At 36.1% G+C, this 27,839-nt stretch overlaps 2 protein-coding genes across 3 annotated transcripts; one reads left to right on the forward strand and one right to left on the reverse strand.

The window, feature by feature from the left end:
* Window positions 1–64: 64 nt before the first annotated feature.
* LOC110137408 (olfactory receptor 7A10-like) lies at window positions 65–6,962 on the forward strand. Of its 2 annotated transcripts, XM_070461249.1 has the most exons (2): window positions 65–971; window positions 6,931–6,962. In XM_070461249.1, the coding sequence occupies exons 1-2, from the start codon at window positions 65–67 to the stop codon at window positions 6,960–6,962; spliced, it is 939 nt and encodes a 312-aa protein (XP_070317350.1). The 2 variants fall into 2 exon arrangements, with proteins under 2 accessions (XP_070317350.1, XP_020749372.2); XM_020893713.2 differs by lacking the exon at window positions 6,931–6,962 and having other exon boundaries at window positions 65–1,003.
* SEPTIN14 (septin 14) lies at window positions 1,364–27,839 on the reverse strand. The gene is made up of 10 exons (XM_020893735.2): window positions 27,634–27,839; window positions 26,372–26,440; window positions 17,023–17,143; window positions 16,456–16,651; window positions 12,774–12,960; window positions 11,463–11,624; window positions 7,290–7,386; window positions 4,841–5,009; window positions 3,525–3,657; window positions 1,364–2,389 (listed from the first exon to the last, which is right to left on the reverse strand). Exons 2-10 carry the CDS (start codon window positions 26,423–26,425, stop codon window positions 2,210–2,212), a joined length of 1,299 nt encoding a protein of 432 aa, XP_020749394.2. The 5' UTR covers window positions 26,426–26,440; window positions 27,634–27,839; the 3' UTR covers window positions 1,364–2,209.

The raw sequence follows: 27,839 nt of genomic DNA on the forward strand, positions 1-27,839 counted from the left end.
TGGTTGATAATATTTACTGTTTGTATTTTTTTATTGCCTCTTTCAAGACAGTCACACCAGCTATATGGAACAGGAAAATCACACACGGTTTTCAGGATTTCTTCTCCTTGGACTGTCAGATGAGGCAGAGTTGCAGCCTCTCCTCTTTTGGCTTTTCCTCTCCATGTACCTGATAACCATTTCCGGAAACCTGCTCATCATTCTGACCACCATCTATGACTCCCACCTCCACACACCCATGTACTTCTTCCTCTCCAATCTGTCTTTTTCAGACATCTGTTTCACCTCTACCACCATCCCAAAGATGCTGCTGAACCTCTATATCCAGAACAAAGGCATCACCTATGAAGGCTGCCTCACTCAGCTGTATTTTTTTATCCTTTTTGCAGAACTGGACATTTTCCTCCTTTCTGCAATGGCCTATGACCGATTCGTAGCTATCTGCCATCCACTGCACTACACAACCAAGATGAACCCCCAGCTCTGTGTCTTGCTATTGCTGGCATCTTGGATATTGAGTGTCCTGGACTCTTTGCTACGAGGTTTGCTGGTGTTGCGGCTGTCCTTTTGCACTGACTTGGAGATCCCCCATTTCTTCTGTGAAATCAATCAGGTTATTCAACTTGCCTGTTCTGACAATCTTCTCAATGTCATAGAGATGTATTTTGCCACTGTGCTCATGGGCATTATTCCCCTCTCTGGTATTGTTGTTTCTTATTCTCGGATTGTCTCCTCCGTACTGAGGATTACATCAGCAGGAGGGAAGTACAAGGCATTCTCCACCTGCGGGTCTCATCTCTCAGTTGTTTGCTTATTCTATGGCACAGGTCTTGGGGTGTACCTCAGCTCTGCCACTACCCAAAATTCCAGAACCAGTGCAACAGCCTCTGTGATGTACATTGTGGTCACGCCAATGCTGAATCCATTTATTTACTCTCTAAGGAACAAGGACATAAAAGGGGCTCTGAAAAGTCTTGTCAGCACTGTCACTTTCAATGAGTGACAGGAGTGTTTTCCTTGGGGCTGGAGAAGTTCTCATAAATAGCCAAGAACAAGACTGGCATCCAAAAAGCCTGATATTTTTGAGGTCTTCAGTTGTCTTTTTTTTTTCTTTTTCTTTACCCCATGCACCTTAAATCAACACGATACGATATGTTTTATTTTCTGACATTGCTTTTTTTTTTTACATTGCTTTGACGTATTGATATTTCTTTCTTCATTGTTTCTCAACTTTTTCAATATTTCAGGTTTTACCTTTCTAACCTAAATCACAATATCCTGATGCCCTGAAAAAATGCTGCCTTTGAAATGAAAGCAGTAAAAAAAAAAAATTACAACAGAAAATTTTTTTTATTCTTTCAGGAACATGAGAAAAATTTCAGAGTAAATATACACAGACCCTCAAGGGTAGTACTTTTGCTGAATAAGTCATGGTAAAGTTCAGCCACACAAACAGGTGAACTGACATTGTACATGCAGAAAATTCAGGATATATAGTCGGAAGGAAACTTTTGAAATAGTTTTAAAAAATCTACTTTATTTTCTAAAACCTTGGTAACTTTAGTTTTAAGTAAATGTTAGTATGTAAAGCATAATATTATCATCCAAATGTTACTCATGGTTTCCCATTTTTCTCTACCCTCTTTCACTTCTGAAGTTTTATTCCAATATTAGTTTTACAAGGTCTAACATAAAAGTATAAGAGTTACAATCAGAAACCGCATTTTACTTAATAAAAACTACCAAGAAATTATTATCAGTAGAATTTTATAAGGAACATGAGCATAAGGATTAGCTTTTTGCAATACTGCATGCCAACAAACCCCCTACTTCTATTTAGATATGATATAATACATATACTTGGTCACCAGAGTCATAGGTAGGGCTATGGTAAAAGAATTTCCACAGCTAATCAACACTTTTACACTGTGGTGCATAAATCTTTGACCTTCTTTCATTTTAGCAAATATTTATTGAGCGCAAATTCTGTGCCACTCTTGTTCTAAACCCTGATGATAGAGCATCTAACAAAATGATCAAGGTACGTGCTCTCAAGGAGCTCACCTTCTAGCAGAAGAAAATACACAGCAAGTAAACAAATTTTAAAACTTAGCATAATTTCAATCAGAATTAAGTGCTATGAGGAAAACCTCCCAGGAAGATGAGAGAGAGAGTGAAAGGGCTCTACAACACACAGTACGGTAAAGGATTATTTCTTACGCTCTTTGTCCTTCTTTATACTGGTGCACACCTGACCCTGCAAGTTTCCAGAGGAGGCCTTCATTTTATAAAATGCTAGGATTTCTTCTTCCAGTTGTCGCCTCTCCTCCTCAAGTCTCATTGTCTCCTCTTGCTGGATCTTCTTAAGATGTTCAAACTTGTCCTGTAGCTGTAAAACAAACCCGCAGTTGTGACTCAAAGCACCCTATGGGGGCACACCCCCAGGAACAGGTTTCTTTCCTTCTGATTATCAAACCTACCCTAATCATTAGAATAGCACTTGATCTTAACAGTAGTCTCAAAAAGTATCTCTGCTGGAGTCATATCGCTGGTAAATACATTTTCAGACCTGAGGGCAAATGAGCATCTACATACAAGGGCAAGAAGAATGATTGGAAAGGCTGGGGATGTGAGATTGTAGTATTTATAAATGATAGCAAGATCATTGAGAAAACTTTTTACTTAAAGATGTGCTATATGTATATACATACATGCATATAATGGAACATTACCCGTTTAAAAAAAAAAAACCTTGCCTTTTGAGACAACATGAAAGGACCTGGAGGGTATTATGCTAAGTAAAATAAGTCAGAGGTAGATAATAAGAAAGAGAAAGATAAATACCACATGATTTTACTTATACAGGGAATCTAAAAACAATTCAAATGAATAAACTTAACGAAGCAGAAACACACTCATAGATACAGAGAACAAAATGGAGGGATGAATGAAATAGGTGAAGAAGATTAAAGGATACAAACTTCCAATTATAAAATAATAAGTCATGAGGATGTAATGTACAGCATACAGAATATAGTGAATAATATTTTAATAATTTTCTGTGCTGACAGATGGTGCATACGTGCATGCTAAGTCACTTCAGTTGTGTCTAACTCTGTGCATCCCTCTGAACTGTAGCCTGCCAGGCTCCTCTGTCCATGGGATTCTCCAGGCAAGAATATTGAGTGGGATGCCATGCCCTCCTCATTGACAGAAGGTATTTAATATATAAAAATATTGACTCAATGTTGTGTACTCAAAACTGATACAATATTGTAAGTCAATTTAATACTTCAGTTAAAAAAAATTCAAAAAAGCTGATTCTCCAAATGCTCTAGGAAAAAATAAGATTACAGGCAATCATTTTTTTAAAGGCTGAATCCAGAACTTACATGGTAAATAACTACTTTTTGAAGAATAGAAAGTATCCTTCAACAAAATCATCTAAACTCTTGAGATGAAAACCTCCAATTTAATAGGACACTTAAACTTGAATATGGATTATATCAACTAGCAGGACTTGCCTCTTTTTCAGCTTCTTTAAATGCTGTTTCTTTCTCCTTTACTCGCTGCATAAACTTCTGTTTCAACTCTTCTTCTTCGCTCTGACATTGCTCCAAGAGCTCCTGCCTTTTGGCTTCATAGATCTCTTGAAAACTAAAAAGAAATGTGTGTGCTCTTATATTAAAACGTTAATATAAATAAACATATAAAAATATATATTGTATATTAATAATATGTAACATTGTATGGAAAAACCCAAATGAACTTTTTGGCCAACCCGATATAAACAACTCATATAACTTGAAAACAAAATACCAAACAACCCAAATGAAAAACAAGCAGAAGACCTAAATAAACATTTCTCCGAAAAAGATATACAGATGGCCATCAGGTACATGGAAAGATGCTCAGCATTCCTAATTATTAGAGAAATGCAAATCAAAACTATAATGGAGTGCCACCTCCTACCAGTCAGAAAGGCCATTATAAAAAAAATCTACAAATAACAAATGCTGGAGAGGGTGTGAGAAAAAAAACAACACAAAACTTCATTGCTGGTGGAAATGTAAAGTGGAAGAGCCACTATGGAAAACAGTATAGACATTCCCCCCAAAGCTGAAAATAGTGTTGTTATATGATCCAGCAATCCCTCTCTTGGACATATGCTAGAACAAAACTATAATTCAAAAAGATACCTGGACCCCTGTGCTCAGAGCGGCACTATTCACAACAGCCAAGACACAGAAACAGATCTCTGAGTTCTGCAGGAACCAAGGCTCCGACCCAGGTGGAGGATGACAACGTCAGGCTGAGCACAAGCATGTGGACCCCAGACTGGCTGAAACCAGAAGGCTGATGATTGAACACCATCTTGTTACCTCACCACCAACTGATAAGGGGAGGGTTACATACCCTGCAGCCCTCCCTCCCAAATTTTGCCTATAAAAACTTCTCTTTGGGATTGACATGGAGGGTTTCAGCACAAGTACATATTGTGTGTGCTTAGTCGCTCAGTCATGTCCGACTCTTTGCAATCCCATGGACTGTAATCCTCTGGGCTCCTCCGTCCATGGGACTCTCCAGGCAAGAATACTGGAGTGGGTTGCCATGCCCTCCTCCAGAGACATGTACATACTGGAGGCATATAAATGAGCCTTTGCATTATGTTGCTCCTACTAAGCCTCCATCGAGGTCTGAAGATAATGAAAAACCACAAGATTCAGGTGGCCCAGAATATGAGAAGCAGAGCTATTCTCATTCCAAAATAATCATATCTCACGGTTGTAGGGGATTTCCAAGTCACCTATCACCTTCTTCAAGTGAGATCTCCACTCACCTAACTGGCTGGTTGTTTGGACCCATATCAGTAAATCCCATTATGTGAAGTCTGTTGCGCCTGTAACGTTCATAGTGCCGAGTATGAGTCTGCTCTTTCAAGTCTTCCATATTTGTACAAAGAAGCATATCCCGGAGCTTAACAAAGTCACAGTGGTTTTCGTTTTCCACTAGGCAGAAAAATAATAAAGCCGCAAAGTTCGTTATCAATCCCTATCACTCAGAAAGTATTCTTGAATGAGCTTAGAGCATTCTGAATAATAGCTATAAGTCTTTTAACCATGTAACTATGCTTATATGGTATATGTCAATTATAGGTATAGTTTATTTATAGACCAGGAAATTTGCTTTAAACTTATTAGCCAGAGACTAAATAGGAAACAGTGAAATAATATGTTACATTATATTAGTATATAGCATCAGTTCAGTTTAGTTGCTCAGTTGTGTCTGACTCTTTGTGACCCCATGGATTGCAGCATACCAGACCTCCCTGTCCTTCACCGTCTCCCAGAACTTGCTCAAACTCATGTCCATTGAATCAGTGATGCCATACAACCATCTCATCCTCTGCTGTCCCCTGTCTTCCTGCTTTCAATCTTTCCCAACATCAGGATCTTTTCCAGTGAGGAAAAGACTCTTCTCAATGAGTTGGCTCTTCTAATCAGGTAGCCAAAATATTGGAACTTCAGCTTCAGCATCAGTCCTTCCAATGAATATTCAGGACTGATTTCCTGAATATAGAAATTCAGTACATGAATTGAGTGATTTGATCTCCTTGTAGTCCAAGGAACTCTTGGGAGTCCTCTCCAACACCACAATTTGAAAGCATCAATTCTTAGGCACTCAGCCTTCTTTATGGCCCAACTCTCACATCCATACATGACTACTGGAAAAACGATAGCTTTGACTATATGGACTTCTGTCGGCAAAGTGATGTCTCTGCTTTTTAATATGCTGTCTAGGTTGGTTACAGCTTTTCTTCCAAGGAGCAAGAGTCTTTTAATTTTGTGGTTTTGAAACTTATATAGCATAAGTTTTCTTTAATAATTTAGTATTTTTCAAATGAACATTCTCAGGGTATTTTACAGAGCAGTAAACTGATGAACTGATGAACTGATGCTATATACCAATATAATGTAACATATTATTTCACTATTTCCTATTTAGTCTCTGGCTAATAAATTTAAAGTAAGTTTCCTGGTCTATAAATAAACTATAAATTATCTTCTTTTAAATAAGATAACTTCACGAAACTAAATAATTTAATTAAATCTTGCTAATGTAAAGGCCTTAACAATTATACATGATGTAGTTATTAAATTATATTTCTACACTATATGTATGAGAATAAATTAGTCACTTTTCAAAATCACTCAATAAATTCACATGGCTTCTTGTGCCTGTCATATCCCAAAGACTGGTCACAGTATTTTGGGTAGTGGGTATGATATTGTAACCAAATATAATATTCATTAAAATATGTTGTCTTTAAGTACATTTAATAAATTTAAAAATTTATAACATATTAATTGAAAATAACATTTGGAACATTATCTCTACAGATAGTGATAATCCAGCCCCCAATAATTATTATCACAAGTATATGAATCAGACAATAAATGACTGTTATGACAATATTCTAATTCATCATGCTAGATAACTAATATAAATGTCTAGGTATAATTTATCCAAAAAATGATATTACTTTATTTTTGAAATAGTTTACCATCCCTTTTACTGCTGCTGCTGCTGCTGAGTCACTTCAGTCGTGTCCGACTCTGTGTGACCCCACAGACGTCAGCCCACCAGGCTCCCCCGTCTCTGGGATTCTCCAGGCAAGAACACTGGAGTGGGTTGCCATTTCCTTCTCCAATGAGTGAAAGTGAAAAGTGAAAGTGAAGTCGCTTAGTCCTGTCTGACTTTTAGCGACCCCATGGACTGCAGCCAACCAGGCTCCTCCATCCACGGAATTCCCTTTTACTAGTAACCACTTAATAGTGCTTTATAAATTGGGTAGCAATTAACTTATATAATATGTTTCAAGTACCAATATTTATGCTTCCATGTTGTTCAAAGTTCTTTTGTTCAAAGAACTTTTCAGCATTCTGAATACGATGGTTTAGCACCACAGAGATAATCTGCATATGGCAGACTGGGATAAATGAGAAGGTTCTGCTCAGTTTCTGAATTTTTGCCTGAAGTACAAAAATATTCCAGAAAATTCCCATGAGAATAAATTATAGTCAAAATAATCACGATCTCAAATGAAACAGAATCTGCTCCTTATCAGTAACTGTTAATTTGCTGTTTAATGAGAGTTACCAATATTGACTAGTTAAAATATTTTGTTTTATATATTTATAGTTATAGTTTACATAATTTTATAATTATATATATTTAAGTATAATCACTCCAGAGCAAGCCTTCTCATGGAGGTTTGTTATATTTACCTTGTAAAATTCCCCAGGGGTACTGACGTCCTCTGACTGTCCTTTTTCCAACTTTCACTTCATCCGTACTTCCTACTACAGCAAAAGGTAAGAGGCCCTAGAGAGTAAGAATGAATTTCATCATATTTTCTTATACCAATATAACTTACTCTGTTACTCTTATTCCTGTTATGGAAATAAAAGAGACAAGAATACATAATAAGTTTATTCAAACAAGTGATTTATCCTGTCTCAGATTTTATGACTTAGCATTAAATGTGTGCAGATTAATTCCTGTAAGCATTTGTGAGATCCCACTTCTATTTAACGTAATATTAGAAGTCTTAGCCACAGCAGTCAGACAACAAAAATAAATAAAAGGTATCCAAGTTGGAAGGGAAAAAGTAAAACTGTCATTATTTGCAGATGATATGATACTATATATAGAAAACTTTAAGTCTCTGCCAAAAAATTACTACAAATAATAAATGAATTCAATAAAGTTGAAGAATAAAGGTTAACATACAAATTTCTACATGTTGTTTTTCTATTTACTAATAATGAACTATCAAAAAGAGAAATCAAGGAAACAATCCATTTAAAATTGCATCAAAATGAATAAAATACCTAGAAATTGGCTTAAAAGAGGAGGTGAAAGACCAAAATTCTGAAAAATATCAAACACTGATGAAAGAATGTGAAGATGACACAAATTGGTGAAAAAATATAACATGTTCATGGATTGGAAGAATTAATAATGTTAAAATGTTCATACTACTCAGAGTAATCTACAGATTCAATGTAATCCCTATCAAAATACACATGACATTTTCCACAGAACTAATGGAATTAGTTACATAATACATAATAAAATTGTATGGTATTGCAAAAGAGCTCAGATAGCCAAAGCAATCTTGAGGAATAAAGAACAAAACTGTAAGTATAACACTCTTTGACTTCAAACTATACTATAAAACTGCAGTATCAAAATAGTATGGTACTAGCACAGACACAGATCAGTGGAACAGAACAGAGAACTCAGAAATAAAATTACACACACATGGCCAATTAATCTATGACAAAGGAGGGAAAAATATACGATGTGAAAAGACAATCTCTTCAACAAGTGGTGCTGGGATAAATACATGACAACTACACAGTCAATATGTAAAGGAATGAAATTTGAACTTTTCTCATGAGATATACAAAGATAATACAAAATGAATTAAAGACCTAAATTTAAGACCAGAAACCATGAAACTCCTAAAAGAAAACTCTAGGCAGAACACTGACATAAGTGGTCACAATATTTTTTAGATCTTTCTTCTCAGGCAAAGGATACAAAAGCAAAACTAAACAAATAGGACCTAATTTAACTCAAAACCTTTTGCACAGCAAAAGAAACTGTCAAAAAATGAAAAGACAACCTATGGAATGGAAGAAAATATTTGGAAATGACATATCTACTAAGGAGTTAACACCTAAAATATATGAACAGCTCATACAACACAATATCAAAGCAAACAACCCATTTTTTAAAAAGGGCAGGTCTTCCCTGGTGGTCCAGTGGTAAAGAATCTTCCTGCCAGTGCAAGGGATATGGGTTGATTCCTGGTCAGGGAAGAGCCCACATGCCTCAGAGCAACAAAGCCGCTTGTGCCACAACTACTAAACCTACGCACCCAGAGCCCGTGTGCTGCAACATGAAGATCCAGCACGGCCAAAAAATAAATATATAAATAATTTTTAAAAAAAAATCACAATGCAGCTTTTCAGGAAAGGCTACTGTTTTGCCCTCTGGCACTAGCATTTCATTTGGGATTTCAAATAACTTGATTTGAGGAGAGAAGAGCCTCACCTGACTTCTTTGAGATTAACAGAATGCTTTGGGGTCCTTTGTTTGGCAGGGAGATCAGTAAAATGAGTAATGCCTTATTTGGAAGATAAGCCCGGGCAATTTGGAGATATATATGCACAATATTTAACCCAGGAATTGCACCTTAAAAACAAGCAGGGTAATAGTGTTCTGTTGCCCAGGTGCCTTTTGAAATGTTAGGGAATTACAGAGACACTTGGGTGCGGGGAGGTCTGGAGACAGTATAACAGTGACCTAGCAGACCCAAGAGACCTGTTCAGGTTTCCTATCAGGTGAAAACTTGATGTAATGACACTGATATTGGCTTCTTTACCATTCTCAAGTAAAAGTGGAAAGCAGCTGCCCACAACAATCTACATGTCTTCATAAAGAAATCCATGTCAGTTTCTAATGTACTCATGAACTATAATAAAAATGACTATATACACACACACAAACCCCACAGTGCGATAGTAACTCATATCCATTAAGATAAGCTACCATTTAAAAAAAAAATAGAAAATAACAAGTGTTGGTATAAATGTGAATAAATTGGAAACATTGTGCACTTTTTGTGGGAAAGCAAAAATAGTGAAGCCACTATGGAAAAAAGTATGGCGGTTCCTCAAGAAATTTAACCTACAATTATCATACAATCCAGCAACTCCACTTCTTGGCACATATAAGAATTGGCCCAAGGGAACTGAAAGCAGAGACTCAAAGAAATATTTGTATAGGTAGGAAAGGACAAATATTATTTAATTCTATCTACTAGAAGTACTTTGAGTAGTCAAATTCATAAAGTTGATGGAAGGAATAACAGGAAATTATTATTTATTGCAGAGCTTCAGTTTTTCAAGATGAAAAAAGTTCTGTGGATATAGTTGGTGGCAATGATATTAGCACAACACTATGAACAGATAATGTCACTCAACTGTGAACTTCAAAAGATTTAAGTTGGGGACTTCCCTGGCATTCCAGTGGTTAAGACTCTGCCTTCGAATGCAGGGGTTGCAAGTTTGATCCCAGGTCAGGGAGCTAAGATCCCACATGCCTCGCAGCCAAAAAAATAAAAACATAAAACTGAACCATAACAAATTCAGTAATGATTTCATAAAACTGTAACACATTCAGTAAAGACTTTTTAAATACTCCACATCAAAAACATTTTTAAGAATTTTTAAATAAAAAAGATTAAAAGTTTAAGATGGTAAACTTCATTCTATGTATATTTTACCACAATTTTAAAACCTCTTAGAAGGAAACATAAGAAAATCTTTATTACCTTGGATTTGACAAAACATTCTTAGATATGACATCAAAAGCACAAGTAACAACAAAAATAAATAAATTGGACTTCATCAATATTTTTTAAAAGCTTATGTTTCAAAGGACACCAGAAATAAAATGAAAAAATGACTAATAGATTAGGAGAAAATAATTGCAAATCATGTATCTCATAAGCACCTGGTATCTAGAATACATAAAGAACTCTAACAACTCAATAATATTAATTTTTTTTTAAAAAGCTCAATTAAAAATGCACAAATGATCTGAGTAAATTTTTCCCCTGGGAAGACATACTGATAGCCAATTAAAACATGAAAAGACCAAATACTATGTAATTCCATTCATATGATATCCAGAACAGAGGAATCTAAAGAGAAAGATGTTGATTAGTGGTTTCCTAGGGCTGGTGGAGAGGAAGGCTGACAGGCAGTAGGGGAGAAAAGCTAAAGAGTATGGGGTTTCTTTTTGAGATAATATTTCTGTTTCTATTATATAATAAAAATGTCCTCAATTTGGCTGTGGAGGTGGTTGTGAACAGACTAAAAATCATTAAATTGTATACTTTCATGGGTGAGTCATTCGGTATGTGAACTATACCTTTCTAAAAGGATTTTTAAAAGAATAAAATGCTTCCTAAAATAATTGATTCCCAGGAAATATTTTTCAAAATCAAGAAAAAAAAACATTTTCCCACACTGGATTTTGGGGAAAAATACCTTATTTATAGTCTCTTTGTCAGATACAAGTGACACTATATTACTAACATAGTTGTTCAGTCGCTAAGTCATGTCCTACTCTTTGGGACCCCATGGACTGCAGCACGCTAGGCTTCCCTTCACTATCTCCTGGAGTTTGCTCAAACTCATGTCCATTGAGTCAGTGATGCCATCCAATCATCTCATCCTCTGTCGCCCCCTTCTCCTGCCCTCAATCTTTCCCAGCATCAGGGTGTTTTCCAATTTTTTCTGTATTACTAATAAGGCTACTTATAAATTATATTTTCATTCCCCCTGTCAAATAGAATTGAGACTCAATAGTTAGAGGCTTACATTCATTGAGGAGTTCGTGTGAGTGGTAGTTTCATCATCTGTTGGGAACTGATATATCTGGATGCCATTACTAATCAATTCATTCATTATCTCACACTTAAATGTCTGTAAATCATTTTTAGAAATTGCATCTGCTTTGGCAATCACTGGTATAATGTTCACCTATTAAGAAAGAAGCAAAGAAAAACTCACCATTGAGAATTAATTATTAAATGTCATTTTTACAGTCAAAACCTCACAATATCTGACAACACATTTTCGTAACCAAATAATCTCTAGCTTTCATGACTACTTCAGAAAATTGCTTTCCAAAATCATCAGTATTTTTGAAGATTAAACTTTAATCAGAAACCAGGTTTAGAAGGCTCAGGTTTTTCTCTTCTCAAATTTTCTTAGCTTCCAATGCATCTGGGTTCGGTAAAATGTAAGTAGCAAAATGAAGTATGGTCAATTTGATTTCTTATTCAGTTGAGTATTAAAATGTCAGAAGAGACTTCTCATCAACATTGTAGAATAGATCAACTTTGTCCTTCTACTTATCATTCATTTGCACCATCTAAGGCCATTGAAATAGCGTTAATCTAGTTCCACCAGTGTCTTCATAAAAATGGGAAACTTGGACACACAGAGACATCACATGTGCGTACAAACAAAAGATCATGTGAGGTGACAGTGAGAAAGTGGCCATCTACTTCCTGAATTGAGAGGTTTCAGAAAAAACAAAACTTGGTGACACTTTCCGGAACTGTAAGAAAAAAAAATGTCTATTTTAAAGCACTTTCTATTGTTAAATCACTAAGCAGCATTTTGTAATGGTATCTCTAGAAAACTAACACAAATGCTTTAAAGATTAACAGAAAAAATGATATATATGTAAAGTCACTCAGTCGTGTCCGACTCTTTGTGATCCCACGGACTGTAGCCTGCTAGACTCCTCCGTCCATGGAATTTTCCAGGCAAGGATACTGAAGTGGGTTGCCATTTCCTTCTCCACGGGATCTTCCCAACCCAGGAAGCAAACCTGGTCTTCCTCACTGCAGGCAGACTCTTTATCATCTGAGCCACCAGGGAAGCCAAGTTCTTGTGTGTAAATGCTTTCAAGATTTGCACTGTTTCTTAGGTTCAGTAGTTGTGGCACACGGGCTTAGTTGCCCCGAGTTATATGGGATCTTCTCGGACTAGAAATCAAACCCATGTCCTCTGCACCCACAGATGGATACTTAACTACTGGACCACTAGGAAAGTTCAAGATTTGTATTTTTTCAAAATAAGTATCAAATCTTGACAGGCTGACGGATTTACCAAACGCACCTTGCTGTCAATGTTCTTCATGGTTAATATATCAAGAGACTTCAGAGAATGTCCTGTAGGCGAAATGAAGTAAAGGCACACATGGACGCGGGAATCAAGGTGGTCACCTAAGGAACGTTTAATTTTCAATTCTTCTTGAAGATAGGACTCAAATTGAGCATCTAGGTAGTCAACAATTGGCTGGTAGCTGAAAAAAAAAAGATTATTCAAACATTTAACATAACAGATTAATATCATCTGATGTCTGTGATTTTATCATTTACTATATAGTGAATATGTGCACTCACTAGCTTGCCCCAGCAATTAAAATGTTCATAACATGTCCTTACAAAGATAACAATTATAAACCAATAAAAAGGCCCATCATTGGACTTTCCTGGTGGTACAGTGGTTAAGAATCTGCTTGCCAATTCAGGAGACATGGGTTAGATCCCTGGTCCAGAAAGATTCCACGTGCTGAGGGTTAGCTAAACTTGTGCAGTGTACTGCTGAGCCCACACTCTAGGGCCGGTGTTCTGCAACTATTGAGTCTGAGTGCCGTGATTACTGAGCCCACACGCCTAGAGCCCACGTTCCACCACAAGAGAAGCCACCACCTCAAGCCTGTGAACCACAAGGAAGAGTAGCCCCCACTTGCTACAATGAGTGAAAGCCTGTGAGCAGCAAGGGAGATCCAGCACAGTCAACATGAATAGTTTTTTTTAAGGACCCACTGTTTACAGAAAAGGCAAAATGCTCTCTCAGTTCAATGCAGTCTCAAGTAGAATCCAAGTTTTTTGTATGTATATGTATATATATATAAGTGCAAAGAACCAAGAACACTCAAGACATACTGAAAAAAAATGAAGAAAATATATTCTTCCTATATTAGGACTTACTGTGAAGCTAAAATAATTAATATAGCATGGTATCAGCACAAGGATAAATTGACTAAAGCACAAGAGAATTTTTGGATGTGGTACAACTGTTCTAGGTCCCAGCTGAGGAGGTGGATATACAGCTCAATGCATTCTTATATGTAAGCCAGACCCTATAAAACTCTCAGAGGAAAACACAGGCAGAACACTCTGACAGAAATCGCAGCAAGATCTTTTTAGACCCATCTCCTAAAGTAATGAAAATAAACACAAAAATAAACAAAGAGGACCTAATTAAACTTAAAAACTTTTGCACAGTCTAGGAAACCATAAACAAGACAGAAAAAGACAACTCTCAGAATGAGAGAAAATATTTGCAAGTGAAGCAATTGACAAAGAATCAATCTCCAAAATATGCAAACAGCTCATGTAGCTCAATATCAAAACAACAAACAACCCAATCAAAAAATGGGTAGAAGAACTAAGTAGACATTTCTCCAAAGAAGACATACAGATGACCAAAAACACAAGAAAAGATGCTCGGTATCACTAATTATTAGAGAAATGCAAATCAATGAGGTAGCACCTTACACTGGTCAGAATGGCCATCATCAAAAAATCTACAAGCAATGAATGCTGGATAGGGTGTGGAGGAAAGGGAATCCTCTTACACTGTTGGAGGGAATGTAAATTGATACAGCCAGTATGAAGAATAGTACAGAGGTTCCTTTAAAAATCTAAAAATAGAACTACCATATGACCCAGCAATCCTACTCCTGGGCGTATACCCAAGAAAATCATAATTCCAAAAGATACATGCACCCCAGTGTTCACTGCAGCACTATTTACAATAGCCAAGATGTGGAAGCAACCTAAATGACCATCAACAGAGGAATGCATATAGAAGGTGTGGCATATATATATAATGGAATATTACTCAACCATAAAAAGAAACAAATTGTGCCATTTGCAGAGGTGTGGATGGACCTAGAGACATACAGTGAAGTAAGTCAGCAAGAGAAAAACAAATATTGTATATTAATGCATATATGTGGAATCTAGAAAAATGGTAGAGATGAATTTATTTGCAAATCAGAGATAGAGACACAGACGTAGAGAACATATGGACACCAAGGGGGGAAATGGAGGGGTGGGATGAGCTGGGAGATTGACACAGACATACTACTCTGTATAAAATGGATAACTAATGAGAATCTACTGTACAGCACAGGGAACCCTACTCAGCGCTCTGTGGTGACCTAAAGAGGAAGGAAATACAAAAAAGAGGGGTTGTATGTATGTGTCGGAGTAGGAAATGGCAACCCATTCCAGTATTCTTGCCTGGAAAATTCCACGAACAGAGGAAGCTGGTGGGCTGCAGTCCATGGGTCAGAAAGAGTCAGACATGTCTGAGCAAATGAGCACACAGCACCTGTATGTGTATGGCTGATTGACTTTGCTGCACAACAGACAAAAATGCATCATTGTAGCACAACTGTACTCCAATAAAATTTCTTTTTAAAAAGTCAAGGACAAAAAGTAAAGTTTGCAAGCAGCAACAGAAAAGCAACTCATCACATATAAGGGAGCCCCCATAAGACCATGAGCCAATTTCTCAGCATAAAATTTGCAGGCTAGAAGAGAACAGGATAATATAGTCAAAGTGATAAAAAGAAAAAACCTACCAACTGCCTTTTAGACATGAAAGAAAAAAAAATACTTCCCAGACAAATAAATACTGAGGAAGTTCATCACCACTAAATTTGCCTTAAAAGAAATGCCACTAGATCTACCTGAAAAGAAATGCTAAAGGGAGTTATTCAAGTTGAAACAAGTGGACTCATAGTAACACGAAAGCAAACAGGAGTATAAAACTCAATGGTAAAGGTAAATAAAGGTAAATATAGACAAATAGAGAATATTGTAACACTACAATGAAAAAGGTAAGTTAATCATTTTTACCTGTACCATAGAAGTAAAAAAGTATAAATAACTATAAATACAAAAATCTTCGAATGGATGAACAACATAAAAATATGAAGTTTGATATCAAAAGTGATGAACAGGTAAAACTGTAAAATTGTGCATGTGATTGAAGTTGTTATAAGCTTAAAATAAACTGTTATAAAATGCTTTACATAAGCCTCATGGTAACCACAAAGAAAATACCTATAAAAGATACATAAAAGAAAAAGAGAAAGAAAACACATCACTACAAAGATCAACAAAATACAAAGAAACTAAAAAGAGGAAATGAGGAACAAGGGAACTACAAGATAGACAGAAAACATATAGCAAAATAATAATAGTCATTCCTTGTGAATAATTACTCATATGTATCACTATATGCTATAGAGTATATATTATATATAATTATCTGAAAAGAGTGAAAAGTGAAAGTCACATCTGACTCTTTGCAACCCTGAATTCTCCAGGCCAGAATACTGGAGTGGGGTGCCTTTCCCTTCTCCAGGGAATCTACCCAACCCAGGAATCAAACCGAGGTCTTTTGTATTATAGGCGGATTCTTTACCAGCAGAGCTACCAGGAAAGCCCATTTGAAAGGAGTAAACTCCCCAATCAAAAGACAAAGAGTGGCTGAATGGATTCAAGAAAAAATTCAACTACATGCCATCTACAATAGACCCACTTTACTATTTTTTAAGTGAAGTATAGTTGATTTACAGTGTTGTGCTAATTTCTGCTGTACAGCGAAGTGATTAAATTTTAGATATATTCTAGAAGAACATTACTTTTTAACATATGGAGAAAAAAAGCAAATTCCTTGAAATAACAGTAACTTTTCAAATTAAGAAAACACTCACCTGGCTTCCTTGTTTATTTGATCACCATAGCCCACCGTTTTCACAACAGTTAATTTCAACTGAACATTGTTTTCCTGGAGTTCATATGTCTGAATTTTAAGTCCAACACTTGAGTAAAAATGCGAAGATTTTTTGTCTTTCAAATTAGTATTGAACAGTGTGTCAATCAAGGTTGATTTTCCAATCCCAGTTTCCCCTGTAGGGAAACAGACACATCATAGGGGCATAAGATAGCTGTGAAGTAACACCCTGTCCCCTCCCTAGAATGGTTTACAAAGGGTCCCAAATATTTCAAAGACTGGAATGTCCTTGAAATACATATGATACTTCTGACTCCATCCATCATTAACAAAATATGGAAAGATAATATACAGAAAGGTGTATCAGATTTTGAAGAGCACTGAAACACTTAAAGAAAAAATGTCAAAGTAACACACAGCTAAGAAGATGCGAACCAATACAAACACAAAGACCCAGTCTTAAAGTAACAGTCCCAGTGTTATGCTGCTTAAAATAAGTTGAAATGAACAATTAAGAAATAATTCATGGGAGGGGTTTGGCACTTACCCACACAGAGAATATTAAAAAAGAATCCTTGTTGAACACATTTGTCCACCAGCTGATGAGCCAAACAATCAAAACCAAAATGGCCAAGCACATTTAAGCAACGGATATTATCTTCTTTTTGCTTAAAGAAAAAAACAATATTTTGATTAGCTAGAAGATATCACTTGACAATGACTATATTAAGTCAAAGAAATGGAAATAATTATTTGAGAAACGACATCATTTCATATGATCATTCAAATGATCAAATATCTTTTGATTATCATACTTCAGACAAGATGCAAATGAAGTAAATTTGTAAGAAGAGAGACCAGAACCAGAAATATAGATTTTTGTCATCATTTTTATAAATAGTGACCCTATCTTGGTTCACACTCAAATAGACTATGTTTCTAAGTTTAAAAGTAGGAAATTAAAGACATACCACAAGAAAGCCCAATATGTTGTTCTACAATAATGAATTATTTTTGTGGAAAAAAGAAAACAACATTGTTTCATTCCATTTCAGTTTGGTAATATATTCAGGAGATCCAGTATATGTTAATACATGCAAGAAATAAAAGTTTATTTGAATTTTTAAAAAAGTAACTAAAAACTTTGACTTCATATTTGTGATATGCCTCTGAGAAGTTGTGTTGTATCAAGTTGTTAAAAGAATCCATTGCTAATAACACCAACCTAGAAGCCCAGAAATCCATTAATAATATATTTATTACACTTTATTATTTTTATTTTATTTATTTATTATAATTTATTATACATAAATTTACCAATTGATTATTTTTAAAAGTGGAAAATAATTCAAAGAAGGCTTATTAATCTATACTAGTCTCAGCTCTGGAAATCTCTCCTAAACAACTATAAGTTTTCACAAATGCTTTATGCAGAAAAGTGTTTGCTATAGCCCTCTAACATCCAAATATATGACTCCTTGTAATAGAATATCCAAGTAAATGATAATATATTTATTCACATACACACTGGGGCCTTCTTCAGTCATTAGAGATATTTATAAAAAATGCTTTAATAAACTGAAAAATACGTGAAACTCTTTAAAGAGTAAGATATAAAACAGTGTGTACAGGCCTAACTTTTGATGATAGCGAAGTAACTTAACAGCATTTTACCTTTCCTTAAGTTAACAATGAGAACAACTGTTTGAAGGCATTGGAAGAAAAAGAAAAGGAGGCAGAAACAAGAATAAATCAAATTCTGGAAACAAGTTAGCATAATAGGTAAAACTAGATTTATCCACATACTCCCATGAAGCGACTCCCTAGTAAATAAGAAACTTGAAACACAGAGCTCAAGCAAAGAGCGACAATCTTGAGCTGGGAAATCTAAGGTTAGAATTTGGGGCTGCCAAAATACAAGGATACAGAGAAAGAAATATTGGAAGAGCAAGCCACAGCATAGGGAGACCCAAATGTGCAAGCTTTAGAATACTTGGCTGAGTCTAACTCTGTACATGTAGGTATGACTGTAAAGAGCTCACTGGAAACTCAGAGAAGAACTGGCATTCTAAGAACGCTGAGCTGGTATTTTAGCAGTGGTACTGGCAAGACCCAAGGGGACAGAGTTTGGAGTTTAAGCTTCTTCCCAGTTAGATGAGTTTCATCAACACTTTAAATAAATACTTTGAACTTTTTATTTAAATTTGTAAAAGGACTTGCTATAGGATCAAGGATTATGTTCTAAGTTAAAGAGTTACTCCCAAGTTGAAGGGTACAATGAAGGTAAATACACCTTTACAAAGAATATCGTGACCCAACAGGGTCCAAATGACTTGCCAGTAATCTAGCTGCTGAAACAAATTCACTAATCTTTAGAGAAATATAGTAATAGAACTTAGACTTTCTACAATGTATAATCAAAATTCCTAGATAGGAAGAAGCAGAAAAGAATCTCTCTCACAGTCAAGGACAAACACAATCAAAAGAAACACCCACACGAAGAGGAATTGGCAGATAAACACTGTAACTATTATGAACATGTTTAAGAATCTACAGAAAAAGATGAGTTTAATGAATTAAGTGATAGGTTATTTTATTTTTTGCCACATCACTTGGCATGTGGGATCTTGTTCCCTGACTAGGGATTGAACCCATACCCCAGGGAAATCCCAATAGGTAATTTTAGATACACAAAAGATGATGATATAGTTGTTAGTTGAATTCAGTTCAGTTCAGTTCTGTTGCTCAGTCATGTCCTACTCTTTGTGACCCCCATGGACTGCAGCACACCAGGCTTCCCTGTCCAAAACCAACACCCGGAGCCTACTCAAACTCATGTCCATCATGTTGGTGATGCCATCCAACCATCTCTTCCTCTGTCATCCCCTTCTCCTCCTGCTTTCAATCTTTCCCAGCATCAGGGTCTGTTTTAGTGAGTCAGTTCTTCACATCAGGTGGCCAAAATATTGGAGTTTCAGCTTCAGCATCAGTCCTTCCAATGGATCTTCAGGACTGATCTCCTTTAGGATGGACTGGTTGGATCTCCTTGCAGTCTAAGGGACTCTCAAGAGTCTTCTCCAACACCACAGTTCAAAAGCATCAATTCTTCAGCACTCAGCTTTAGTTGAATTAGTACATGCTAAATGAACAATGAAGGGTAGGGATAGGACCCTACCAGGGTCCTATTTGGTCCCAATCAGGAATCCAGGCATCAACCAAGGATTAATTAATAAAAATTCCATGGGGATTTTATATTTAAAGACAGCATATTGGGCAATACTAAGCTGAAAATACAATCAAATAAGAAAAAATTTTAATTTGTTACTATTTGTGCTCTTAGTGGGGTTTAATATATGTGGCAAATTCTGAGTTCTCTATTCAAAGAGAACACTTTGACCCATAAAATCTGAAGATAATATGAAACAATAACAGATTTGGATGCTCTATTGTTCTCTCTGTCCTAGACTCCCTTGTGATAGGCTTCACTCATTTTAAAAACTGCAACTCAGGGAGGTACCAGATCAAAGTGTCCATAGAACAAAATATAGCCCATTTTTTTTATCAGGAAAAGACCAGAAACCTTGGCCTCATTAGCACTGAGTTTTTACCCACAGAACAAATAGAACAAGCAAAGTTTTGAATCATCACAATTACTTAACAATTGTCTTCCATTGGGCTGAAAGTTCTTTTTATAATATTTATTTTTATAAAATTATGATATAATTTATGTAGAAAACTTCAATATTTCAGGTTCTACTAATTTGGCATTTATGATCATGCAAATATCTTTCTTGATTTCACCTTTGCATCATCCACAGTAAAGCAAATTAAGAAGGTGTATAAGGTATACATAAGATAAGTATATAAAAATATAAGGTTTAACCTACCATGAAAAGGATTATTTCATATGCATTCAAATGAAACTGAAATGCTAACCATACATTATTTTAATCTCTCATGATAACAAGGACATACAGACTACATCTAGAAAATGGGATTACTGCATGCAAAGTATGTAAATTATAAAGGACTCTTCAAGCTCTGAGAAGCCCTGATGTTTACCCTGTAATCAATGAGCTTTTTTCCCAGTCATATGGGGAAAGGTAGCTGAATAAGAAAAGTCATTATTATTGTGAGCCTTTGGGACAGTCACTAATGCCTGTTTTCTCTTCTATAAAATGAGAACATTTGACCAGTGAGCTTAAAATTCTTTCACACTCTAATGTTCTATAAGTCAGAGAGTTTTATTTATGAAGAGCATATAATTTCAAGGAGAATAAAAGCCATGCAGAAAAAGTTAAAATATTTATTAATATCATACTAAGTATCAAAATTTTAGAAAAGTTAATTAAAAAAATATAGGAATTTGGAAGAAGGATAGATGACTGTTAACGTGGAGTAGTTAAAAATTATTTTAAAAAATGACAGATTGGCTCTTGAAAATAGCATAAGATTTGTATGGAGGAAGTAGATATTATGAGCAAGAGGGAAATATGGCAAATGAACAATGTACTATTTGCCCTGGTGTTGTAAAGAACTTGCCTACCTAAAGGAAAAGACTTAAATTGGGAAAACTGAAGGAAAAGACTTAAATTGGGAAGACTTAAAAGATAAAAAGGACCCTAACAAGAGAGAGTTTTTGGATATGAGGCTAAGGAATATGGGTTTTTATCGAATTAGTAATGGGCAGTGGCTGGAGATTTGAGTCAGAGAATAATAGAAGGAAGAAACATTTCAAAGAGATGAATGAGGCACTAGCATGCAAAGTGGCCTGGAGAGGAAACTAGAGCCGTGAGTTGGGAAGACCTTCCCTTATAAGAGTGAGTGGTAGGGCTTCCCTTGTGGTCTAGTGGTTAAGAATCCACCTACCAATGCAGGGAACACAGGATCAATCCCTGGTCAAGGAATATCCCACATGCCTTGGGGCAACTAAGCCCATATGCCACTTGCTTCTTCCTCTTTATGCTTTTAAACTACTGAGGTTGAGTGCTGCAACTACCGAAGCCCTTGTGCCTAAAGCCCACGCTCCACAACAAGAGAAACCACCACCACGAGAAGCCCATGCACCACAACTAGAGAGTAGCCCCAGCTCCCGCCACTAGAGAAAGCCCACATGTAGCAATGAAGACAGCAATGCAGCCAGAAATAAATAACATTTTCTAAAGTGAATGGTGATAAAATTACTAGTGTGAATGGAAAATATAGAGAATGAGGAGGCTTTCCGGGAAAAAAAAAATTAAAAGAACTTGACCACTAATCAGGTATAGATACCATGGCCAGTAATAGGAAGATCAGAAAAGGAAGTTAGTACATTCCTGTGTGAGAACAAGATAAGTTAGAATTTTGAAATTCTAATTCTAAACAAAGTATAGAAATACCCTGAAAGTGATTATATATATTTGAGCACAGTGGAGGTTTGAAGAAAGATAAAAAAGAACAAGAATGAGACATGGGAAAATGCCCACTCTCAGAAGGTGAAAAAAGAAGCCTAAAAAGAAGATGAAGAATAACCAGACAAGAAGACAGAAAAAAGAATCAAAATAGTGTCAACTATAAAAATATTGTGACAGATGAGAAAACTATGGAAAAATCCAAAAGAATTAAACACACCATATTGCATTTACAATCCATGGCTTAATGGCAAGTGAAGCTTGATAAAAGCATAAAGAGGAAGAAGAAGCAAGAAACTCAGGTGATTATAAAGGTAAAAATTTACATTGTAATATAACTGTAGACGAAAAAAACCCTAGGGTAGTCAGTGTATCCAGATAAAAGGATGGGCAGTCTGAACTTATCTCTGTGGGAACTTTCCTTGGAAATTCATCTTCGGCTCTAAGAAGGACACTAGAACACTACATCATCACATTTGGCATAGTTTCTGGTACATTGTTGCTGCTCATTATAAAAAGTCTGGAAGGAAAGGGGCGAGAGAAGAAAGAAGGAAAAGAGGAAGGGAGAATGAGAGGAAGAAAAGGGAAAAGAGAGGAGAGAGGGAGAAATGAAGACAGGAATCCAAAGGAGGTTGATGAGGCTAATAACAGAATTTAAAACATCTCGTGAGAAAAGAATAGTTGGAATAGCATGTGGTAATGGATGCTAACTAACCTATTATGGTAGTCATCTTGCAATAAGGACTTCCCTAGAGCTCAAAGGATTAAGAATCTGCCTGCAATGAAGGAGATCAGGGTTTGATTCCTGGATCAGGAAGATCCTCTGGAGAAGGGACCGGCAATCCACTCCAGTATTCTTGCCTGGAGAATCCCATAGACATAGAATCCTAATGGGCTACAGTCCATGGGGTCACAAAGAGTCGGACACGATTGAGCAACTAACGCATATAACATATACAACATCAAATCATTATGTTGCACACTCAAAACTAATCCAATGTTATATGTCAATGATACCTCAATTTCTAAAAAACTATGTAATAAACTGAAAATTTGAAGGTGAGCAAAAGAAGCATTTTAGAGGGACAAATCTGAAAACACGTGAAGACTGTCCTATGGAAAAAGGATTACATTATTTTGTGGCATTCAAGGTAATGGCAAAAAGGGACAAATTCCAAAGGACTAATTTTATACAATATATGAGCAGGATTTTTTCATAATTAAAGTTATACAAAAATTAAATGGATCTACTTAAGCCTTGAATTCCAATTTAAGAGAGAGATACCAGGCATCTTCATATGTTGGTGGCTGGAGTGTAAACATAACTTTATAGAGCATTTTTATAATTACTATCAATTTAAATGGCTTATACTATCTGACCCAAAAATTTCATTTCTAGGAAAATATTTCATCGTGTACATAAAAAAGTATGTAGGAGCATATTCAAAGCAGTATTGTATAGAATAACAGAAAACAAAAACAAAGCCAGAAATTACCTTATAGCTACCAATAGGGGACTGGTTGTTGAAGAAAAGTATTTACAACAGTAAAAGACGAGAGCTATTAAAAAGAATAAGATTGATCTGTACGTGCTAACATAAAAAGTTGTCCAAAGATTAGACTAGTTATTGCCTGTAAAGAACTAGATTGAGAAGAGAATTTTCTCCTTTCTACTGTTTGAATTTTTCTTTTAATAATGTGAGAATGGTATTTTTAATTTCAAAAGGGAGAATAAACTAAGTTGCCAATTGTAAGGGGTTCAAAAAAAGGTTGGAAGGTTACTTGTTAAAGCGTTTGTAGCAAACATTTATATATGAGATTAAAGTTTGACTAATTGACCTTGGGGATCAGCCTATTCTAAAATGTTATCATTTTAATGTCATGTTAACAAAGGAGCACTCACTATGATTTAACGCATCAGAGAGGCCAAAGATAAAATGGAATGGGCATAAGTCAGTGGTTTAGTCACTGAGATAGGACTCTGACAGTAGTTTTGACACCAGCAAAGCCCACTAGGGTCCCCAGTAAAAGTAAGATGGAATCTAGGTGATCAAATAAGATGCAACCTCTTCTTTTGTGTTTAGCCTAGTTTTGCTTGCCTAAGGGGGCCAAATGCAGAGGATTAGAGTTGCCGGTTCAGACCACTGCACCCAACACCTCAATCTCCACCATATGGAGAAGCACTGTGCACCATACCTCAATCCAAGATGACGACAGTGTAAAAAAAAAATGATAGTTTGATTTAAACTAAGATCTAGAAAAAACATGCATGTTTGGAGGAAAACATCAAGAGAACCATTACTAAGACATAAGCAACCACTACTTAACGTAGCTCAGTACTCATGGATCTATTTGGTGTTTTGACCAAAGACATTTCTAAAACCCAGTTTTCACTCACTCAGACATGCTACTCTTTTAGTGCAAAATTTTATGTGAGGTACTGTTTTCCCTAGTAGAGAGGCTTATCTTAAAATTGAACTTGGTTCAATTTCTCACTCAGTAAAGTAATTAAAAAGCAGCCACCCTGCCATTTTCTAAAATAACTTCATTTTAAAATTATTTATTATCAGTGCCTGAAGTTTCACAAGCATATGCATCAAAGTAGTACTGTTCCTCCCACCTACTAGGAGGTTCTGGAGTTTTCAATTTTTATTCATTGGAGTTAAATTAGAATAGTCTTGAGGAAAGGGATATAAGTATACTTATGGCTGATTCATGCTGTTGTGCAGCAGAAACCAACACATTGTAAAGCAATTAACCTCCAATTAAAAATAAATTTTTAAAAAGAGCCCTTCCCCCCAAAAAAACTGAAATAGTCTTTTGCACTACTAAAAATGTCTGCAAAACTTGCCTGGGGGAAAAAAAAAACTTCCTTGGGGGTCTAGGAGCTAAGACTACATGCTCCCAATGCAGGGGGCCTGGGTTTGATCCCTGGTTGGGGAACTAGATCACACATGCTGCAACTAAAGATCCCATGTGCTGCAGCTAAGACCCAGCGCAGCCAAATAAATAAATAAAATAAATGTTAAAATGTCTGCAGATGCAAGAGATATACAACAATTATTTAAACCATCATTGATATTTAACTCCCATCAGAACCCAGAAATAAGCCATGCACCTAGTCATAGATTAATGGTCAATTAATCTGTGACAAGGCTTCCCTGATAGCTCAGTTGGTTAAGAATCCGCCTGTAATGCAGGAAACCCTGGTTTGATTCCTGGGTTGGCAAGATCCTCTGGAGAAAGGATACGCTACCCACTCCAATATTCTTGGGCTTTCCTTGTGGCTCAGCTGGTAAAGAATCCTCCTGCAATGTGGGAGACCTAGATTAAATCCCTGGGTTGGGAAGATTCCCTGGAGAAGGGAAAGGCCACCCACTTCAGTATTCTGGCCTGGATAATTCCTGGGTTCCAAACAGTCGGACACAGCTCAGTGACTTTCACAGTTTCACAATCTATGACAAAAGAGACAAGACTACACAATGTAGGAAAGACAGTCTCTTCAATAAATGGTGCTGGGAAAACTGGACAGCTACATGAAAAAAAATGAATTTTTATCATTCTTTAACACCATACACAAAAGTAAGCTCAGAAGGGATTAAAGATTTTAAATGTGAGACTGGACACTATAAAACTCCTAAAGAAAAACATAGGCGGAACATTCTCTGACATAAATCACAGCAATATCTTTTTTGATTGCTCTCCCAGAATAATGGTAATAAAAGCAAAAATAAATGGGACCTACCTAAACTCAAGGACTTTTGCACAGCAAAGGAAACAATAAACAAAACAAAAAGACAACTCGAAGACTGGGAGAAAATATTTGCAAATGATGTGACTGACAATGGATTAGTCTCCAAAATTTACAAAGAGCTTGTGATGTTTAACAGAATCAAAACAAACAACCCAATCAAAAAACAGGCAGATATAAACAGACATTTCTCCAAGGAAGACATACAGATGGCCAAGAGGCACATGAAAAGATGTTCAAGAGCGCTAATTATTAGAGAAATGCAAATCAAAAATACAATGAGATATCACCTCATGCCAGCCAGAATGACTATCATCAAAAAATCCACAAACGATAAATGCTGGAGAGGGTGTAGAGAGAAGGGAACCTTCCGACACTGCTGGTGGGAATGTACATCAGTATGGCTACTATGGAGAACAGTATGGAGGCTCCTTAAAAACTAAAAGCAGAACATCATATGACCCGGCTATCCCACTCCTGGGCCTATATCCAGAGAAAAACATGATCTGAAAGGATATATGCACCCCAATGTTCATTGCACTATTTACAATAGCCAGGACATGGAAGCAACCTAAATGTCCATTGACAGAGGAATGATTAAGTCCAATCAGCATAAAACTTAATTCATGCCCAAAAGTAATAAAGATAAGCCTTTATCAGCTAGGTCTATATCAGTTTACTGAATCAATATTTTGAAAATATGCAATCTTGTTGAAGTACAAAATGAAGAGTTCTCTTTGAAAGATATACTCAACTGTGTCTTCATCATCGGGTATTTGTGTGGAGGGACACATTGGTTTTTCTGCCATGTCAGACTGAAGGAGCTGAAAATAAAGAAACAAAAACCTTAAAAAGATGAAAAGGCTACATTCCTACAATATAATTTATATCAATAAGAGAATCCAATATAGACATTATCCCAGATTTTGGTTTTCAGTCCATACTATTGACCTGTTTTAAATTATGGTTATTTTTCTAGTTAGGCTTCTATATAATAAAGAATATTATATGTAACATTCAACTTGTAACATACAATAATACATTTAATCATAAATACACAAAAAGCATCTAAAGAAAGGTAAACTCCATTTTGAAATCAAAAGGACACAGTTCATTCTTATTTAAACGACTCTCTGGTCATGAGAAATGGAAATAGGGAATTTTCTTTCTCCCTTTTTTTTTAGTGTAGTCACCACGGACTGTAACCCACCAGCCTCCTCTGTCCATGGGCTTCTCCAGGCAAGAATACTGGAGTGGGTAGCCATTCTCTTCTCCACGGGATCTTCCCAACTCAGGGACTGAACCTGGGACTCCTACATTGCAGGCAGATTCTTTACTATCTGGGCTATCAGGGAAGCCCATAGTTAATTTACAATATTATATAATTTCAAGTGTACAATAGTGATTCAATATTTTTATAGACTCTACTCCATTTAAACTCACTACAAAATAATGGCTATATTTCCCTGTGCTGTACAATATATCCTTGTGGCTTATTTATTTTATACATACTGGGTTGGGAAGAACCCCTGGAGAAGGGAAAGGCTACCCACTCCAGTATTCTGGCCTGGAAAATTCCATGGACTGTATAGTTCATGGAGTTGCAAAGACTCAGACATAACTGAGTGACTTATACATACTAGGTTGTGTCTCTTAAGCCTATATCCCTATCTTACCCACCCTCCGATTCCTCTTAAAAAGTGCTAAAAGAAGCAGAAAGACACTCATAATTACTTAATTTTCCAGAGTATCTTATCAGCAGAGACTGAGGTGTTAAGAGTGTACTTACTGAAGGAAAACTGGGAAAGCAGAGCTTCTAAATATCTAAATGACTCCCATAGACATGGAACTAAATTAATGATAGTTTTCATTTATGAAGCACTTAGTATGCGCCTAGCATTGTGCTGAGTACATATGCGCTTTTATTTTAATCCCCAGAGTAAATATGAGATACACATATTTTCATCACCATATGCCAAAAAAGAAAATTCAGAATCAGAAAAATTAAGGGACTTACTTGCTCAAGATGTCAGCTCTGTTGCAGACACAGGTCTGAACTGACTCCGAAGCTGGTGTTCTTTCCACTGTCCCCACTTGTGAACTTAATATTCTTTGTCTTTGCAACAATTTGGAATGAGGGAGGAGAGGTACATGAGAGCACACTGTGCTGATTTCTAAGCAACATTGCCTGAGAAGGACATGCTACCCTGTTTTTGAGCACAA

This window comes from Odocoileus virginianus, chromosome 33 (assembly GCF_023699985.2).
Source record: "Odocoileus virginianus isolate 20LAN1187 ecotype Illinois chromosome 33, Ovbor_1.2, whole genome shotgun sequence".
NCBI classification, from domain to species: domain Eukaryota; kingdom Metazoa; phylum Chordata; class Mammalia; order Artiodactyla; family Cervidae; genus Odocoileus; species Odocoileus virginianus.

Excerpts from the sequence above, each read along its gene's own strand:
- SEPTIN14 (XM_020893735.2), bottom strand. The coding sequence starts at position 26,425 with ATGGCAGAAAAACCAATGTGTCCCTCCACACAAATACCCGATGATGAA. Across the intron at positions 17,144-26,371 it reads TACCCGATGATGAAGACACA|CAAAAAGAAGATAATATCCG; the intron begins GTTGAGTATATC and ends TTTTTCTTTAAG. Across the intron at positions 12,961-16,455 it reads CAAATAAACAAGGAAGCCAG|CTACCAGCCAATTGTTGACT; the intron begins GTGAGTGTTTTC and ends TTTTTTTTTCAG.
- LOC110137408 (XM_070461249.1), top strand. The coding sequence starts at position 65 with ATGGAACAGGAAAATCACACACGGTTTTCAGGATTTCTTCTCCTTGGA. Across the intron at positions 972-6,930 it reads CATAAAAGGGGCTCTGAAAA|AACTTTTCAGCATTCTGAAT; the intron begins GTCTTGTCAGCA and ends TTTTGTTCAAAG.